The following is an 18,964-nucleotide window of genomic DNA, read 5'->3' on the forward strand; positions in this document are numbered from 1 at the left end:
GACCGAAACGCCGGCCTCACCTCGTTTCCCACAACAAAAACTTGTGCTCTCTCTCAATTCCTGTTTGGTGGAAATCAATTGTTATGGATAAAAATCAGAATATTGATGCTCAATAATGCTTGACCCAAGGTCAAAACAACAAAGTTCAGAGTAGAAACAGGTCCAAGCCCCAAATCATGAAAACAACTTGTAACTACATGAACACACCATATATTCCAACTATTAACAGCTCCCGGAAAAATCTGCTACAGCTTGTTCTCTACATCATGCAAATACCCAAGTGCCTTCCTCTCAGTTCCAACACATTTACTTTATCAATCCTTAAACTTTTGCACACTTCTGCTGAGCAAATACCAACTCATAACATGGGGATGCCTTTTTCGTTTTTAAACATAGTATACCACAAGGAGAGTCCCTCTAGAACATGTTGATTAAAACAAACAAACAAGCAAGAGAATCACTGGCCTTATGCAAAAGTGGTAACACCTCATCATGGTCAGCAAGCAACTCCATTATTCATTAGTGTTTTTGAACAAAATAGATCACCTATTTTATTTGCTATTTGTAAGGATGTACACCTTTTAAGGCAGTCACGGCTTGTGCAGGCACATTGCAGAAACTATTTCACAAAGTATGTCCATGAAAGATTATATTTGGTGCAAAGATCAAGACAACTCCAAGGTCTTATTATTCTGGCTTTTTGCACTTATTATACTGGTGAAGGAAGATACTGACAGATTTATTACGCAATGCTGAAGTCTTTCCTGACAGATCTTTAGATGGACTTTGCAAAGCACAAACATCGAAATGGTCAACTACTGGGCCACAAAACACGTCTTGAGTCATTATCGTGATTTTAAGGAAGAAGATGCGCTGGGTTCCCAGAGGCTCATTGGTGCAAGGGAACCGATTCCACACAGTGACAATGGCCCAATGAAGAGTTGGTCTGAACCTCCAGAATGTGCAAAATATGAAGTGCCATCAATGATCACCACCGATGAAATCCCGATAATGACCACAAGACACCTCGGGCCAGTTATTGTGGACATCTTCCACTCAGGTGTCAATTTAATGACGAATGAAGCACGTCATCGTCTCCAGCATAGTGTGCTTCTTGTCATCCACAGAGTACTCCATGACTCCGAAAGGGAAGGCCTGAAGCGATGAGGACGGTGCAAGAATTTTCCTCCAAGTGCGCCTCCAAGTTAGATGCTTCGGGAAGGTGCAGGGGTCAATTATCGGATGCAACACGGAGAACAAAAGGTTTACTGCAAGAAACTCGGCCTTGCAGGCCAACTAGTTAAAAACAACTCGTCAACAGGGACTTGTGAGAAGTTGCGAACATTGGTTTTGTAGTGATGAGAGGGGAGACCAGCTACCCCAAAAGCAGGTTAAAAACTGCTTGGCACAGATTTTAAAAATTACAAGCATATTTATAGAGAATGGTGGATGACAATTGATGCAACAAATATTCAGAGAGAGAAAAAAAACGGAGAAAATTCCATTGCCAAAAGTTCCTGTTAGCGGTACCCTGCAGATTGAAAGAATACAAATGGTTGATGAAAATGGCCCGTCATCACCAGTGCAAGGAGGTTGCCCCAGCGAATGCCATTGGGGAATCGGACGTGGGCGCATACCCAGAAGCCATGAGGCGAATACGAGCCTGGTCGACGACATCGAGCAGGCTCTTAGCATCCATGGCAAGGGCATGAGCAGCTGTTAGCATCTGCTTCTTGTATTCTTTCTGGAGGGTGGTCATCGCATACTGTTGGCTCAGCTTCATCTTGCTGATGAGCTCAGCTAGGTCAGAGTTCAGAACTTTTTGTGCCATCTCCACCTAGTGTTCGAGAACAAATAACGATGAGTTTAAATCTCGTAAATATTAAACACTCCCTTTGCCTTTTTCTTTAAATCTCTTTTTGTGAGTGGTTCATAAGTTCCGCTGGTGTACAAATCATTGGCCAATGAGATTCATTTACATGAGCTGATAAATGGCCGATGAGGCTGCTTAAATCAATGGCCCACACCATTTGACAGGTGACTAAGCAGAGCATTGTGAACTTTCTTAGATAATTCGGAACGATGCAATAATTTCAAGTGCAAGCGACTTTAGCTTCACGAAGAGAAACATATTCATTATTCATGAACTTGTGTTTTCAGGACATATGAAGAGCTGAAAACTGCCATCTTATGCAGCAATATCAGTGCTCTCTTCACCACATAAATAATAATGCAGTTCAGTACAAAATGGCCCAATCCCATAAGCTCAATTTCAGCCTGGCTCTCTCAGCTTCTGAATACACAATGCAAACAAGGTTAGAGTGGCAAATTTTTCCCGGTTCAGGAACACCAAATCCCTGTTTCAGGCTTCAATGAGCTCCATGATGTAAATACTGAAGAATGAGAGGGTAAGGAAAAAGCAAGCTTACCTCTCGGTGACAAGTCTTGGGAAGTGAGGAGATTGTTTCGTCCACACTGGCAAGTAGTGTGCGCAGAGATAGCCCGACATCCTGTCCCACAGCCAGGACCAGCGCAAAGGAGAAGAATGTACAAGGGAACGTTACTGAAGGTTGGGATTGGGATGCATAAAATAAGAGGACACAAAAGGAACAGGAGAACTCACCTTGACCATGGCCACATACTGATCAGGAACTGCAGCTTGGACCTTCGCAGACATCTCCAGGACGGCCTTCACGAGTAATGTCACATTGTCGTACACATGGTCGTTGGTACGATCTAGCTCTGCCGTAGGCAGAGGTTGGATTTCAGTGGGCACGACCTGCAATCACACATTACAACATAAACAAAAGCCCCCATCGCCAAGGTTGTGCAAACTATCTTTGTTTTTTGAAACAAACGCTCAAGCCTAGTCACCTTTGGCCCTCCATTTTGTGCCTCTTGAAGGTTGGTTCTAATTCCGATACCAGGGAGCACGCCAGGGCGCGGAGGTTTCCGAGGAGGAGCAGGAAGCTCTGGAAGGGCCAGCAGAAAGTGGTGTTTGAAGAGCTTTCAAATTAAGAAAATGATTAAGTCACAAAATTTTAAATTTAAACTATATTAAGCCAAGACAACAAAAAAATATGTACTACAACAAGAGGAACAAAAAAGCTTTCTGATTTTATGAAGGACATGCCATTATGATGTGCACACAATGACCCTACGCTATTTCAATCACAAGTCACAGTGATCACATGGTAGTTTATCATGTCCTAAGTTAATGCTTATCATGTCCTAAGTTATTGTGTGGCATCATTCAACAAGCCATTTGGCCACGGCTCGGTTTTCAAGTGGTTAGGCCAAACCTTCCACGATAAAGAGTGAACTCAAATACAGGTTTCGTGAGCGCAAATCAAATGCATCAGACATAAATGACAAACATGCACAGAAGATTTATTTGAGATTTTTCAAATTTCTTATTTATATTTGTATTAATTTTGAAGAAAATACTCTCAGAGATTTTGTGTTTGTGAAACTGATATTACCTTACACGAAAACATGGCAGTGAATGCTGCCATCATGTGCCCACTTTTAAGTGACGACCCATGATCACGCGCGCACGCACACACACACACACACACACACACACACACACACACACACACACACACACACACACACCTCAAAGAGGAAACTTGTAACAGCTTTTAAAATATCAAATCTCACCAGCTTTTTCAATTGGTTGGTACAATGGTTGGCTGTGGTTCTGAGGAACACAGAACAATGTCATGGAAAAGCTGCACAGGGAATGGAAACAAGTACAGTGTGTGCAAACAGCTGCTTTTTGATGAATAGGCTACGAAGTAGATTTGAGGCCTAATGTGAACATGATTTGTGGTATCAAGTAAGGTTGTAGCAGGAAGATAATAAATATACAGTGTAACAAGGAAGTTGTCCGAGGCAGAAGCCCAATGAAACAAACAAAAAAAAAACCCCCCAAGGGAACGAAGGAAAGACCATAAATTTATTATCAGACTTACGGTGGAAAAAATCCCATCTGTTGCACCATCATCGTTCCTAATGGACCGGGCCTCAGGTTTCTGCCACAGTCACAACAGACAAGGCGAGTGCATGACACGGTTTATACTTGTTTAGCATTTTAATGGCGATTAATTTGACCCATTGGTCCGGTCCGTCACTCGTTTGTGTGCTTCCTACCACCGCCAACAGATGGTACTATCAATACAACAACAACAACAGGCATTTTAAGCCCATTTTCCCTGCAAGAGCGGGGGTTAGCCTTGCGGTCCCCATGACAATCTTCTACATTTTGCCCTATTTTCTGCATCTCCCCTTGTTAACCCCCTTGCCCGCATTTCTTCTTCGACCATCTTTAGCCAAGTCTTTCTCGGTCTTCACCGTCCTCTACTTCCTTCTACATTCATTTCCATCACTCTTCTCAACCAGTCACTTTCATCCTTCCTCAACACATGGCCAAACCATCTCAAACTGTTTCTCTTCACAGCATCCATCACAGGCTCTATTCCCATCATCTTTCGCAATTCATCATTTGTTTTCCTCTCTCTCAACGATACTCCACACATCCACCGAACCATTCACATTTCCACCCTTTCCAGCCTTCGTTGCTGCTCTACGTTCATTACCCATGTCTCACTCCCATAAATCATAACACGTCTCACACATGCAGCATACACCTTTCCCTTCAGCTTCAATGACACTCCCCTCCTCGTCAGCACGCCACTCAGTTCCCGAAACTTCTTCCATGCACATCTCACTCGAGCAACCGTTGCCGGTTGATAGATGGTACTATCAATGCTATGTAATTTAGCCCCCCCCCCCCCCCACGAGTCTCGATGTCTGCATTAAAAAATAATCACGAAAAGAAACATTCGTGCAGAAATGAAAAATATTCAACGTAACACAAAGATAAAGAAAACAAAGCAAAGAAGCAATTGCATCATTAGATCTAAAACACCATAATGTTTTATGGGCTTTGGGTAAGTGGCACCCGCACACACCATGAATATCTCTTTTTGCTCCAACCACTTCTCATCAGCAGCCATCTCCTGCTGTTGCTGCTGCATCCGTTGCTCCATGAGCAACAGGGCCTGAGTACAGCCGTCCACAGCCTGCACGGCACAACAGGAAGGGTGCCATTTCAGCGACACCATTTCTCTGCAGATAGTCTTATTCTTCATCAGAGTATCAGTCCCCAATGTCTACCCATAACATCTCCCCTTCACGTGTACTGTTCCAAATGTTTATCCTCCATATCCGACAATAACAGAATGCAGTTCCTTTATCGTACCACACTTTTACCCAAAGGTGCAATCAGCATAAAGCAAAAAAATTAAATAACCATGAAATAAAAAAGGGAAAATGAATAAAATGTTTTTAGTTAACCTTTTATGTCTGTTATTTAATGCACAACAATAAAATGTCATTATCAATTGATGATACCTCTCCCATGGACAGTATTGGTGTGTCTGTGTGGGGCGGTACCCAAGGTTCAGCTCCAAGGCCTGCACCATGGTGCATCGTAGAGTGCTGGCCAGGTGGAACAATTACCTGTAGATACATCAATACACAACAACAATTTTAAAAACTCACTAATCATCGAAGTTTGTTCATATACAAAACTACATGTACAATTGAGACCATTGGAGAAGGAATGTACAGCTTTGTGATGAAGGAAAACTGAGGTGCATTACTGGGAAACCACAATGACATTCAACGGTTCTGAGAAATTGAGAGGAACACTTACAAAGTTCACGTGTTCTGCATCAGATGCTATCACACAAAGACAAAATTGAATTTTCAAAAGGAATCCACCCCAAAAAAAATAATAGAACAGCACTCTTTGACATCACGATGTTAACCAATATGCCTCTGCCCACATTATTACATCATTATACATACTTGTACCAAGTTTGACTGAGTTCCCTTCAGCCATTCTTAAGTTATCGGGGTAATGAAAACCCATTACAGACTCTGAACTTTGACCTATTGACCCCAAAATTAAATCAGTTAATCTTTGCATCATAATACGGAGTTGTACCAACATTGGACAAAATCACATCACTGGCTCACAAGTTATCGCAGTAACAGGATTTTTACCGAACATGACCTCTGACATTTTACCACATGACCCAGTTTTGACTCAGTTCATCTTTACATCGTTACACATATCTGTACCAAGTTTGACTTAGATCCCTTCAGCTGTTCTCAAGTTATCGCAGCAACGAAAATCTATCATGGATGGACGGACGGACGAACAGCTGGACGGACAATCCCAAAACATAATGCCTCCAGCGACTTCGTCAGCATAGGCATAAAAAAAAGAGGAGGAGGGAGTGGGGAAGAGGAAACATAAACATAACAGGCAAACATTGTTGAACTAGAACGACACTCGCTAGAGATCATACCTCCGCCCAGCTAAACAGTTTAGGTTTTGTATCCCTCTGATAGGCCTTTATTTTATTAACATTAACAAAAAAAATCTTTATTAATAACACAGGGGAAGGGTCTAGCCCAAAAACCAAGAGGGGCCAGTGGGTGGAAAAGCAAAGAAAGAAGATGGGGAAACAATCAGGATGGAGGTGCTCGGGTTGTTATCCTGAGTTTTGAGTGTGGTCTTGTTTCCAACCAATCGATCTCCTTGGTCATCCACTGGAAGAGCTTCAGTCTCTTAAATATTGAACTTGTAGGTCTCACCATTAGCCATGACATTTCCTGCACCAATCACATAGCAAAGTTGCCCCCAAAGCCATCCACAGACCATGCATCCTAAATCGATCCAAGGCTTTCTATGGAAAACCAGAACTACTCCCAGTTTCAATGGAGTACTGCTCTCAGCTATAGGCTGGTACCCCACCATCACATCCATCTCTCCTACATTTTGTGCAAGAGAACGCTCTCAAAATTATTGGAATCTCACACGACTATGCCGAAGCACAGGGTCTGTTGCTTTCACTTTGCCATGTACATCTTCTGAAAAATGAGCAAGGTGGCACATCGTTAAATATATGCCGGCAATGTAAAGACAAACTCGACTCGTCCGCAGCACATCCTGTCATTGTTGAAGGTTCCTTTCCTCTTCTTTCATATCGCGATTGTTGATGCTAAACAGATGTTCAGAGTAGAATGGCAATCGGAAAGCCCACCTGCTATGGACTTTTTCACAAAAGTTAATGAAAAACAAACATCTCATTCATTCAAGCTACTTTAGCATGCACCTGTGTAAATCTTAAAGGCAAAGCAAATGAAAGGAAATAGCTCTCTCATGACAATGAGAAAAAAAAATTGATGATCACATCCTCCCCATCCCACTTCCTCCACCGCTGCCCCCAAAGTACCCATCCAAGCCATAGAGCATGTTATCATAGCAACGACAGAGCTTAAATAGGCATCCGAGGCCTGTAGGGAACATTGCTATTTCAGCAGCACTGCGTAAAAATGTTCATTACTCTACTGTCAGAAGCAGGACAGAGGAAACACCACAAAATAAGATTTCTGCTGCTGAATTAGGACGAAGAAAGAAGCAAGAGTGAGAATTGCTTTGCAATACATTTCCCCTACCGATGTGATATTTTCTTAATCTAAAAAGAGCATTGCTCAGTCGAAAATTAATGAAACTTTCCATGGACAAATTTCAGCACAATTTTGAACTTACCTGAGGTGAAGATGCAGTATCCTAACGGAAAAGGTCCTCAAAATTATGGGTGCACAAAACTACACAACACAGAGGATTACCATACACACAAAGTTATGGTCTGATTAATTATTTCGAAAAAGATATAATCCTTCTGTCGCTGTCTCTCTCTCTGTCTCTGTCTCTCTCTTTCGCCCCTGCTGGACGTTGGTGAGTCGTGCATGGGTGTGGCAATCATGGCAGCTGTGTGTGTTGAGCTGTGAGTACTGTATTGTGTTGGTGGTCTTTACTATCCCCATTCCACTCCCTTTGTGTCTTGTATGTGTTTGTGGTGGAGATTTCCCCGTGTTTTCCTTTCTTAGACGAGACAGAGAGACAGAGAGACAGAGAGACAGAGATACAGAGAGACAGACAGAGACAGACAGACAGAGAGACAGACAGACAGAGAGACAGACAGACAGACAGACAGAGAGACAGACAGACAGAGAGAGACAGACAGACAGAGAGACAGACAGACAGAGAGACAGACAGACAGAGAGACAGACAGACAGAGAGACAGACAGACAGACAGAGAGACAGACAGACAGAGAGAGACAGACAGACAGAGAGACAGACAGACAGAGACAGACAGACAGAGAGACAGACAGACAGAGACAGACAGACAGAGAGAGACAGACAGACAGAGACAGACAGACAGAGAGACAGACAGAGAGACAGACAGAGAGACAGACAGACAGAGAGACAGACAGACAGAGACAGACAGACAGACAGAGAGACAGACAGAGAGACAGACAGAGACAGACAGAGAGACAGACAGAGAGAGAGAGACAGACAGAGAGACAGAGACAGAGACAGAAACAGAGACAGAGAGAGAGAGAGAGAGAGAGAGAGAGAGAGAGAAGCTATTTGGAGGCATTGGCAGGAGGCCTTTCCCCATTCTGGGCTGCGGTTATCGCTATAAAATTTGGTTTCGTTTTTTTTGTCTCTCTCTGTCGTTAATCCTGCATCTTGCTGGAGTATAGACGTTTCACTTTAAATCATATTTACTTTCTTTCGTTTGGTTTAATTATTATTACTTTTTCCTTTTTTCCTTTTTTCAAATCTCCTCAACCCGAGTTGTTAGGGTAAAATGGAATTCCTTTGTTTTAGTCATGGCGACGACTCGTTAGCAGCAAGACGCTGCGTTCGAATCGTTAACCCATAAACATGATCTAGTTAGTTTCCCTCCTGAAGGGATTCCGACCGAAGAGATCATTTTGGCGGTTGGAGAGGTTATCGGAATTAAACATGTACGTATGAACCAGAACGTCGTGGTTTTCGTTGCGGATGAGCATCTAGTTCACCATGTCGTGAGTACCGGGTTAACTACAGCGAGTGGTCACTTTGTTATGGCCTCCCCGATGGATGTCCCGGCAATGAAAATAATCGTTTCAAATTGTCCTCCCTTCGTGTCCGATAAAAAACGTGTCTGTTTTGTCTCGATTTGGTACAATTGTTTCGAGAATCTCGATGATCCCCCTCGGGTGCCGCCATGAAAAAGCGAAGCACGTGACGAACTTTCGATGGCAGCTTTACATGGTTCTTCCAGACCGTGGGGATGATACAGGTTTAAAGGTTTCATTTAAGATTAAAATTGATGACCGTGATTATCAAATGTACGCTTCATCAGCGACCTTCACATGTTTTCTTTGTGGGGCTTTTGGGCATTTAAAGAGATTTTGTCCGAAAGCTGCTTGTTCGAAGTGTGGGGCATCAGGACACGTTGATCAAGATTGTAAAACGGTTAACAACCCACTACCTCGTGTGGCGGAGGAGGTGACATCCAGTGTCTCCAATGTTTCCGCTGACACTGTGTCCTTGCAGAGTGAGGAGGGTAAAGAGGATTTTGTGACTGTGTCAAAAAAACGTAGAGCCTCCACTCCTCGTGGCTCCACAAGTGCCCCCAAAGTAGTTGTACTGGATACGAGTGGTGCAGTAGCCGAGAAACCTCAAGGTAGTGAGAAAAAAGATGGATTACCTTCCAATGATGGAATTTTAATCCAAAGTGCACAAGGTGGTACGGTTCCATCAAATAGTTGTACAAATGAAGGGTCTATTATTGTTGATGAGACGTTGGTTGAATGTAAGGAGATATCACCACCACCATCATAATCATCATCATCACCACCACCACCACCACCACCACCACTGCCTGAGCCTCAACAAAATAGTGCGTCAATCCTTCCCAATGTTTCCACTGCAACAAATGATCAGAATACAGTTTGTGTGGCCCTGACAGAGGTGCCCGACGTAGTTGTACAAGATGGTGGTGTAACAGCTCCATCTCATGTCGAAGTAGACCTCCCCAGGCCCCCCCCCCCCACCCCCCCCAGACCCAAGACCGGTCTATAAATGAGTTGGTAAAGGTCCAAACTGAAATTTACGAACCTGGTGGAATGCTATCTGGGCTGTCTGCTTCAGATGATGACATGGAGGTGCCTGAGCCGTCACAGTCGTCATCTGAGCAGTTACAAATACCCCCTGAGATTATTGTGACCTTTCTGAATGAGACATTTCGGCAGCGAAATGTCTCGATTCAAAAAAATTTCCTGACTTGCTTTCCTTCATGCAGACTGCAAAGTGTATATGTAGAAATTCCAAAGATTTTGAAGTAACAAAAGCACAAATTCATCGACTGAGGAAATTCATTACAAAAGCAAGGTTGGAATTGTCTCAACAGCAGCTAAACCCCCCTTGATAAGGCATGAAAAGGAAGGAAGTGCTTTTTGGCAACTTAAACATGAATGGTGGTGGAGCTAACCATTTACGTCAACTCCAAGTTAAAAACTTATTGTTTCAGAAACATATCGACATATGTTTATTGCAGGAAACACACAGAACAGAGACTTCACAGCCTGACTGGCTTCGCCTTAATACTGGGCAGTGCTTCTTTCGCAATATGTCCCCTGTTTCTGCGGGAATTGCTTTCTTGCTTGGTCCAAGGTTTGTTCCTGACTCTTGTAATTTTAATGAAATAGTTATAGGACACTTAACATCCTTAGAGTTGGTCTATCAAGGATTTCACCTCACCTTACTCATATCAATGTATATGCTCCTAGTAGCAGCTTAGCTCGTAAAGATTTTTTCACACGTCTGGCCAATTACCTTCACACAGTAGCCTTTGATCATTGTATCTGTATTGGAGGAGATTTTAATCGTGACACGTGAATGGTGTGGTATCGCACGTGACAAAGCCGAATGCCTCAACTCTGTGTTTGCCTCAAAATCTTTAGTCCCAAACCCATCTCTCTCTGTTCCCACCTTTCCCAGTCGAACCCAACTGCTCCTGGACTCTGTGTCCTTCTCTCCTGACAAGGTGGAGGAGTTTTTGTCTAACCTCGACTCTGATTCTGCAACTGGACCAGACGGCATCAGCCCACGGGTCCTAAAATCCTGCTCTGCCGCTCTATCTCACCCTCTCTCTGTTCTTTTCACCCTATCTTTTGCTCAAGGTCATCTGCCAGCATCCTGGAAATCAGCAAACATTACCGCTTTACACAAAAAGGTGCAAAAACAGATCCTTGCAATTACAGACCAATCAGCCTGCTCCCAATTATCAGCAAAGTCATGGAATCCATCATTGCTTCGGATATGAAATCTTTCCTCTTCTCCAATGGCTTGATCTCTGATCATCAATTTGGTTTCAGACCAGGTCACTCTACTCTGGACATGCTGCTTCTGCTGTCTCAACAATGGATGGAGGTCCTCAATGCCAAACAGGAAATCAGAGCTGTCTCCCTTGACATATCACGTGCCTTCGATGCGGTCTGGCACCCAGCTCTGCTCACCAAACTCTCCTCCTATGGTATCCATGGAAATCTCCATGCATGGCTTGCGGACTTCCTCTCTGGTCGTAGTCAACGTGTGGCCCTGAATGGATTTCTCTCATCTCCCCTTCCTGTTCAGGCTGGAGTTCCCCAAGGCAGTGTGCTGGGCCCTGTGCTTTTTCTGGTCTTTATCAATGATCTCTCCGACTCTCTGGAAAATCCTCTCTATCTCTTTGCTGATGACTCCACTCTCTGCCGCTCCATTCCTCTTCCCTCAGATTGGCAGTCTGCAGCCTCCTCACTCTCTGAAGACCTGGACAAAATCACAGACTGGTCAAACAAGTGGAACATGTCTTTCAATCCTGACAAATCTCACACTCTTACTATGTCTCTCCGAAAAGATCGACTGCACAACCCTCCCATCTACTTTCTCAACCATCCTCTCCAAGAAGTTCTGTCGCTCAAGCTTTTTGGGTCTCACTATCTGCCATGATCTTTCTTGGGAAAACCACATTTCCAAGCTGGCCTCCAAAGCCAGTCCACTGGGCATCCTCCGTCGTGCGAAGTCCTTCCTAGGCACACCTGAGCTCCTCACCACATACAAGGCTTTCATCCGCAGCTCAATGGAATACTGTTCTCCCCTATGGGCTGGTGCTCCTGCCTCACACCTAGCTCGGCTTCACGCTGTTGAAACCAAAGCTTTCAGAATCATTGGAATCTCCCGCGATTAAGCTATCTCTGAGGGCCTTTCACTCACTCACCGCAGGCAGGTAGGTGGTCTTTCTGTCTTCTACCGACTCCTCTCCGGCCTTGCTCCCCCAGCTCTCTCTGTGCTCTGTCCCCGAAATATTCCTACAGGTCGCACAAGATCTGCCAGCAACCCTCTGATGGTTAAACTGCCAAAATCTCGGCTCTCTGCTCACCTTCACCCTTTCATTCCTCTTTTTTCCCGCCTCTGGAACAAACTCCCACACTCCCTTCAATCCCACTCCTCCCTCCAGGTCTTTAAAACAGCTGTTCACAACCATCTCTTATCTTCCCCCATCCAAAACCTTGATCTTTTCTACCCCCACTAATTCACCCCAGATCCACCTTGTTTGAAATTCCAACTTCTTTCCTGGAAGTCCTGGCAGTGTCCATATATTTTATACCTCTCCCAACCCCCCCCCCCCCCCTTCCCATGCCTCCCCCCCCCCAAAGCCCTCTCCCTCCCACAGATCTCTCGATGTCTCCATGTCTCTCGGTCCCTGCTCTCAAATGTTGCGTTTGTGTCCTTCCCCCTCTCTCCCCATCTTGTCTACCGCTCCCGATGTTATTTGTTATACGTGTCGGTTTGTCTTTCTGTGTGATTAATGTTCGCTCTTTCACGAGCCTCGATCTTGTATACAAAAAAAAAAAAAAAAAAAAAAATTGCCCCTTTGAACCGAGTTTAGATAGAAACACACCAGAACCACATCCAGAATCTCATAAAGATATAATGAATTGTTTTTCATCACATGGTCTACTTGACACATGGCGTATACAGCACCCTAAAACATCTCAGTACACATGGTGCCGTTGTGCCAGTGGGTTAATAACACTTGCAAGGCTTGATAGATGGTATATTAAATCCACTTTTAGAAACGTACTGGTGTGTTGTAATCATTTCCCTTCTAGTTTCTCTGATCACCACCTGGTAGTGCTTGGTCTATCCTTTTCTCAGTCAATTCGTAAAAGTGCATATTGGACTTTCAATACCAGCCTGTTGGAGGATTCCTGTTTTAACGATGCTTTTCGTAGTTTTTGGGAAACACTCATCCAAAGAAAACCTTGTTACTCTTCTGTTCAGTTATGGTGGGATAACGTGAAAGCCCAAATTCGCATTTTTTGTCAATATTTTAAGTCCTTTTCCACAAGCAAGAGTAAGATTGCTGTTTCTCTCTTAGAAACTGAAATGTTACACTTAGAGGAAGACCTGGCTAAGTCTCAAAATGGCAGGAAACTTCAGTTATTACTGGAGAAAAAAGCTTATTTAAGAGAATTGATTCATGAAAAAGTAATAGGGATGTCAGTTAGACTCAGAATCCAAAATGTGAAGTTCTCCGACACCCAAAAATAAAAGTTTTTTCCAGTTAGAAGGGGTTAAGAAGTCCCAAAGGCAAATGTTTTCCTTGTTAGATGCTAACGGGAATATTACACAAAATGAAAGTGATGTTAAGTTGCTTATGAAAAGGTTTTTTTCTGGTTTATTTGCGGAGAAAGCTGTGTGTAAAAATATGGTTGATGATATGACGAATTACCTGCCTTCGTTGAGGTGTGACCAGTGTCAAGGTCTTGAAGAGCCGTTTACTTTGGAGGAGCTCAGCACAGCTCTGCATAGGTTTGAACACGGAAAAGCCCCTGGGATTGACGGCCTTCCAGTGGAAATTTTTGCAGCGTTTTGGGACATTTTAGGTCCAGAAGTACTGCTGGTGCTACAAGAAAGCTTACGCTCTGGCATACTACCCCTCAGCTGTAGAAGAGCAGTGGTATGCCTTCTCACAAAAGGTGGTGATCTCCGTCGGATAGAGAACTGGCCCATCTCATTAATGTGTTCTGACTACAAACTTTTTTCCAAACTGTTGGCCAATCGGCTAAAGGTTGCCATTGGCACTGTTGTTTATCCTGATCAGTTACAGCATTCTGGGAAGATCAATCTCTGATAATGTCTTTTTAATTAGAGACTTGATTGACTATGGCCTTGAGGAGGAAGAGGGGCTTGGGTTGATTTTCCTAGACGTTGAAAAGGCTTTTGATAGCATTGATCACACTTACATGTTTCATGTTCTGCAAAAGTTTGGTTTTGGTGAAAAGTTTATAGGTTTTGTGCAATTGTTATACAACAATATATTTAATTTGTGCAAAATAAATAATCGTCTTTGTTTACCCATTCAGGTTCAGAGGGGGGTTCGGCAAGGCTGTCCTTTGTCAGGGTTGCTGTTTAGCCTTTCTCTTGAGCCACTACTCATAAGTCTCAGAGCCTCTTTCCGGCTTTGTGCCTTCTCTCGAAGAGAACCACATCATGGAATCAGCATATGCTGATGATGTCTGTGTAATCATTAAGAATGATAAGGACCTAACTATTCTTGTTGAGTCCTTACACATGTTTCTTCTTGCTTCATGTTTGCAGTGCAATTGGCAAAAGAGCAAGCTTTGTGGGGGTCCTCAGCTCACGGTATATCGGTAGGCTTCCTTTCACCCCCCCCTCCCCCCCCCCCCCCCCCCTCAGTCCCTTCCGAAAGACATAAGTTGGACAAGAGAAGGGGTTAAATACCGAGGTGTTTATCTTGGACCCAATCAGTACTCCCATATTAACTGGGAAGGAGTGGTAGAACAAGCAACCAAGTGGCTCAACAAATGGAAAAGGTTCCTTCCACAAATGTCCTTTAGAGGCCGAATACTGATTATTAGCACCTTGGTCGCCTCTGTCATGTGGCATAAATTTATTTCTTTGCAGCCACCAGAGGGCTTCCTTAAGGCTATTCAACAGACACTGGATAATTTTTTTGGGGGAGATTACCACTTGTTGCTGTTGGACGTACATTGCCACCCCTTGCCTGATGGTGGCCAAGGGCTCATTGACGTAAAGTGTCGGCTGATGGCGTTTTGGCTGAAGTCAATACAACGTCTGCTCAATGTTGAAAAAACGAATATTGAGGCAAGCTGGAATGCTCAGCTACGGCCTTGAGACATTTTTGATCGAATCCCAAAAAGTTGATGTGTCCCACCTTCCTCTGTTCTACCAGAGCTTGTTGAATACTTAGCAAGCCATAGTGGTAAGCCACCAAAAGGAGTCCTATGATGTTAAAATGTTTGCAGGAGAACCTATATTCCCCAACCCACTCTTTCCCCAGGTTCCCAAGAGCCGTTGCTTTGCCCAAAACTTCATTTCAGGTGGCATCAGAAATGTTTGGCATCTTCGTGACTCAGCAAATTGTGATTGGAGATCTGCTAAGGAAGTCGCTGAGATTACTGGTACCAGATCAATGAGAGCTGTAGGTCAGGTACTTGTCGAAGTCATTCGTACATCCTTTAGACTTGGGTAGCAGTGGAGTACTGGGGTTAAATGGGCATCCCATAATCCTTCGCTTCCTAACTTACTTGTTGCTTTCACCGGTTCTACTTTGTCCCCAGTCAGTACTGGCTCTTGTTTATTTCGTAGCCTTGAGATTAAATCTATTTACCAGTTCTGTCTTTCATTGATTAATGTAAACACCTCTGCAGCAGGAGTTATGAGATGGAAAGCTCTTTTACCTAATGGCCCCCCTTCTGAACCTGAATGGAAATCGATGTATGGTACACCCATATCAAAAAGGTCGGGTGATTTACAATGGAGACTGGCTCACGGGGTATTGCAAACGAACACTTTTGTAAACCGTTTGGATGCCATGGTATTGGTGATCTGTCCCTTTTGTAATAATATTGAAGATTTGTTTCATGGGTATGTTGATTGCATACCATTGTGTCCTCTTTTTCTTTTACTGAACAATGTGTTTGGTCAAGTTAATGTTCCTTTTTCTCTCCGGTTGTTTATTTTTGGACTTGGAGTCACTTCAGAAAAGGAAAAATTGTTAATGTTTTAAAATTATGTATTGCCAGAGGAGAAACTGGCCATCTACTTGTCGAGAAAAGCAAAAATTAAGGGCAAGCCACCCGAGCAATGTAACGTGATCCTGCACTTCCAATCCCTGGTCTTAACTCTGTTAAAACTGGATTTAAGTATTATAGTAGCAATGCAAATATTAAGGCTTTTGTTGAAACATGCTGTGTGGGAAAAATATGTGGAGTAAATGAAAATGTATTAGAGATTTACATGTAGGTGTTTCCTTGTCTTTGCAATCTCTTGTTTTGGAATGTAGTACATCACATTGATTGTTTCTCCTTTTATTTGATTTTCTATGACTTTTGTTGTATTCTCTTGAAAACTGTTTTTTTTGGTTTATTCTTGTTGATGCTTGTTTTTGTAGTTTTATAATAAAAAGACTTAAAAGTCTCTGTCTGTCTGTCTCTGCCTGTCTGTCTGTCTCTGTCTGTCTGTCTCTGTCTGTCTGTCTGTGTCTGTCTGTCTCCCTCTGTCTGTCTCCCTCTGTCTGTCTCTGTCTCTCACCCTCTCCCTCTCTATGTCTGTCTTTCTTTGTACCTTCTGCATGGCCACATTTTGTAAGTTACAAACTCCAAACTCAAGGGTACAAATACAACTTTGTGTGGGAGGTAACACAGCCATTGTGGCCACGGCCTCACGCTGGGGTGTGGGGGAGGGTGTAAATTATCGATGCAAATGTGTACTGTATAGCACCACCTAGTGGTGGTGGCAGAGGGTATTACAATTCCCTTCTTAACCTGGGCAACACTAAGGTTAAAGCACCCTTTGCACGGGTAAATTTGCCATCCTTACCTTCCTCCCCCCGCCCCCCCCCCCAAACGTAAGGGCATGTCAAAGCCCCCCACTCAAAAGATGCATATGCAGTACATCACCCCCCCCCCACCCCTCCCTCTCCCCTCACCTTCTGCCTCCCCTCCTTCTTCCCCCTTCACCACCCTTTGCCCTTCCCCTCCCCCCCCCCCCCATCACCTTCCCCCCCCCCCCCCCCCATCACCTTCCCCCACCATATTCTATCAGCGAGGGACGTCATGACTAATTGGTCCATCAGCAAAGCGATGGGCAGGCTCTTCTAGTACATAATACAGTCCAAGAAACGAGACTTTCCCTGTGGAGGATTAGTGGTGACGGAAGCAATAATTTTTCAATGAAATACACAGCTATACGTAGTCACACACACACACACACACACACACACACACACACACACACACACACACACACACACACACAATTAATTGTACAGTATCGGTTGTTCCTAAACTTAAATAATTTAAAGGATTGTTGTAAATTCCTGACAAGGAATTGGGTGTTAACTATGTTAACAAGGAAAGGTTAATGTTAATTCCTGACAAGGTGGAAAAGTTTCTGTCAACCCTCGACTCTGATTCTGCAACTGGACCTGACGGCATCAGCCCACGGCTCCTAAAATCCTGTTCTTCCGCTCTTTCTCTCCCTCTCTCTCTGTTCTCTTCACCCTCTCTTTTGCTCAAGGTCATCTGCCATCTGCCTGGAAATCAGCCAACATCACCGCTTTACACAAAAAAGGTGCAAAAACAGATCCTAGCAACTGCAGACCAATCAGCCTTCTCCCAATTATCAGCAAAGTCATGGAATCCATCATTGCTTCGGATATGAAATCTTTCCTCTTCTCCAATGGCTTGATCTCTGATCATCAATTTGGTTTCAGACCAGGTCACTCTACTCTGGACATGTTGCTTCTGCTGTCTCAACAATGGATGGAGGTACTCAATGCCAAACAGGAAATTAGAGCTGTCTCCCTCGACATATCACGTGCCTTCGATACGGTCTGGCACCTCACTCTGCTCACCAAACTCTCCTCCTTTGGTATCCATGGAAATCTCCACGCATGGCTGGCGGACTTCCTCTTTAGTCATAGTCAACGTGTGGCCCTGAATGGGTTTCTCTCATTTCCTCTTCCTGTTCAGGCTGGAGTTCCCCAAGGCAGTGTTCTGGGCTCTGTGCTTTTCTGGTCTTCATCAATGATCTCACCGACTCTCTTGAAAATCCTCTCAATCTCTTTGCTGATGACTCCACTCTCTGCCGCTCCATTCCTCATGCCTCAGATCGGCAGTCTGCAGCCTCCTCACTCTCTGCAGACCTGGACAAAATCACTGACTGGGCAAACAAGTGGAACATGTCTTTCAATCCTGACAAATCTCACACTCTTACGATGTCTCTCCGAAAGGACCGACTGGACCACCCTCCCATCCACTTTCTGAATAATCCTCAACAAAGAAGTTCTGTCACTTAAACTTTTGGGTCTCACTATCTGCCATGATCTTTCCTGGGAAAACCACATTTCAAATCTGGCCTCCAAAGCCAGTCGCCGACTGGGCATCCTCCGTCATGCGAAGTCCTTCCTTGGCACACCTGAGCTCCTCACCACATACAAGGCTTTCATCCGCAGCTCAATAGAATACTGCTCTCCCCTCTGGGCTGGTGCTCCTGCCTCACACCTAGCTCGTCTTCACGCTGTTGAAACCAAAGCGTTCAGAATCATTGGAATCTCCCGTGATGAAGCTACCTCCGAGGGCCTTTCACTTACTCACCACGGGCAGGTTGGTGGTCTTTCTGTCTTCTACGGACTCCTCTCCGGACTTGCTCCTCCAGCTCTCTCTGGGCTCTGTCCCACAAATATTCCTACAGGTCGCACAAGATCTGCCTGCAACCCTCTTATGGTTAAACTGCCAAAATCAAGACTCTCTGCTCACCTTCACTCCTTCATTCCTCTTTTCTCCCGCCTCTGGAACAAACTCCCTCACTCTCTCAATCCCACTCCTCCCTCCAGGTCTTCAAAACAGCTGTTCATCACCATCTCTTATCTTCACCCATCCAAAACTTTGATCTTTTCTACCCCGGCTAATTTCACCCGAAATCCACTTTTTTGAAATACCAACTTCTTTCCTG

General features: G+C 44.2%; 1 protein-coding gene across 7 annotated transcripts in view; it reads right to left on the reverse strand.

The window, feature by feature from the left end:
- Positions 1-537: 537 nt before the first annotated feature.
- PTK2 (protein tyrosine kinase 2) overlaps positions 538-18,964 on the reverse strand; it is a 160,748-nt gene continuing 142,321 nt past the window's right edge. For 4 of the 7 annotated variants that reach the window (XM_068108145.2, XM_068108142.2, XM_068108144.2 and 1 more), the window contains exons 24-31: positions 5,419-5,526; positions 4,977-5,087; positions 3,978-4,037; positions 3,664-3,703; positions 2,875-2,972; positions 2,624-2,779; positions 2,430-2,510; positions 538-1,837 (exon numbers count right to left, since the gene is read on the reverse strand). In XM_068108145.2, the coding sequence (XP_067964246.1) occupies positions 1,577-1,837; positions 2,430-2,510; positions 2,624-2,779; positions 2,875-2,972; positions 3,664-3,703; positions 3,978-4,037; positions 4,977-5,087; positions 5,419-5,526 (915 nt within the window). In that variant the 3' untranslated portion in view covers positions 538-1,576. The remainder of the gene's footprint in view (positions 1,838-2,429; positions 2,511-2,623; positions 2,780-2,874; positions 2,973-3,663; positions 3,704-3,977; positions 4,038-4,976; positions 5,088-5,418; positions 5,527-18,964) is intronic. The other 3 variants (XM_068108147.2, XM_068108148.2, XM_068108149.2) reach the window with 3 other exon arrangements.

The sequence above is a fragment of the Myxine glutinosa genome, unplaced genomic scaffold (genome assembly GCF_964187855.1).
Source record: "Myxine glutinosa unplaced genomic scaffold, kmMyxGlut1.1 SCAFFOLD_338, whole genome shotgun sequence".
In the NCBI taxonomy this organism is placed as follows: Eukaryota; Metazoa; Chordata; class Myxini; order Myxiniformes; family Myxinidae; genus Myxine; species Myxine glutinosa.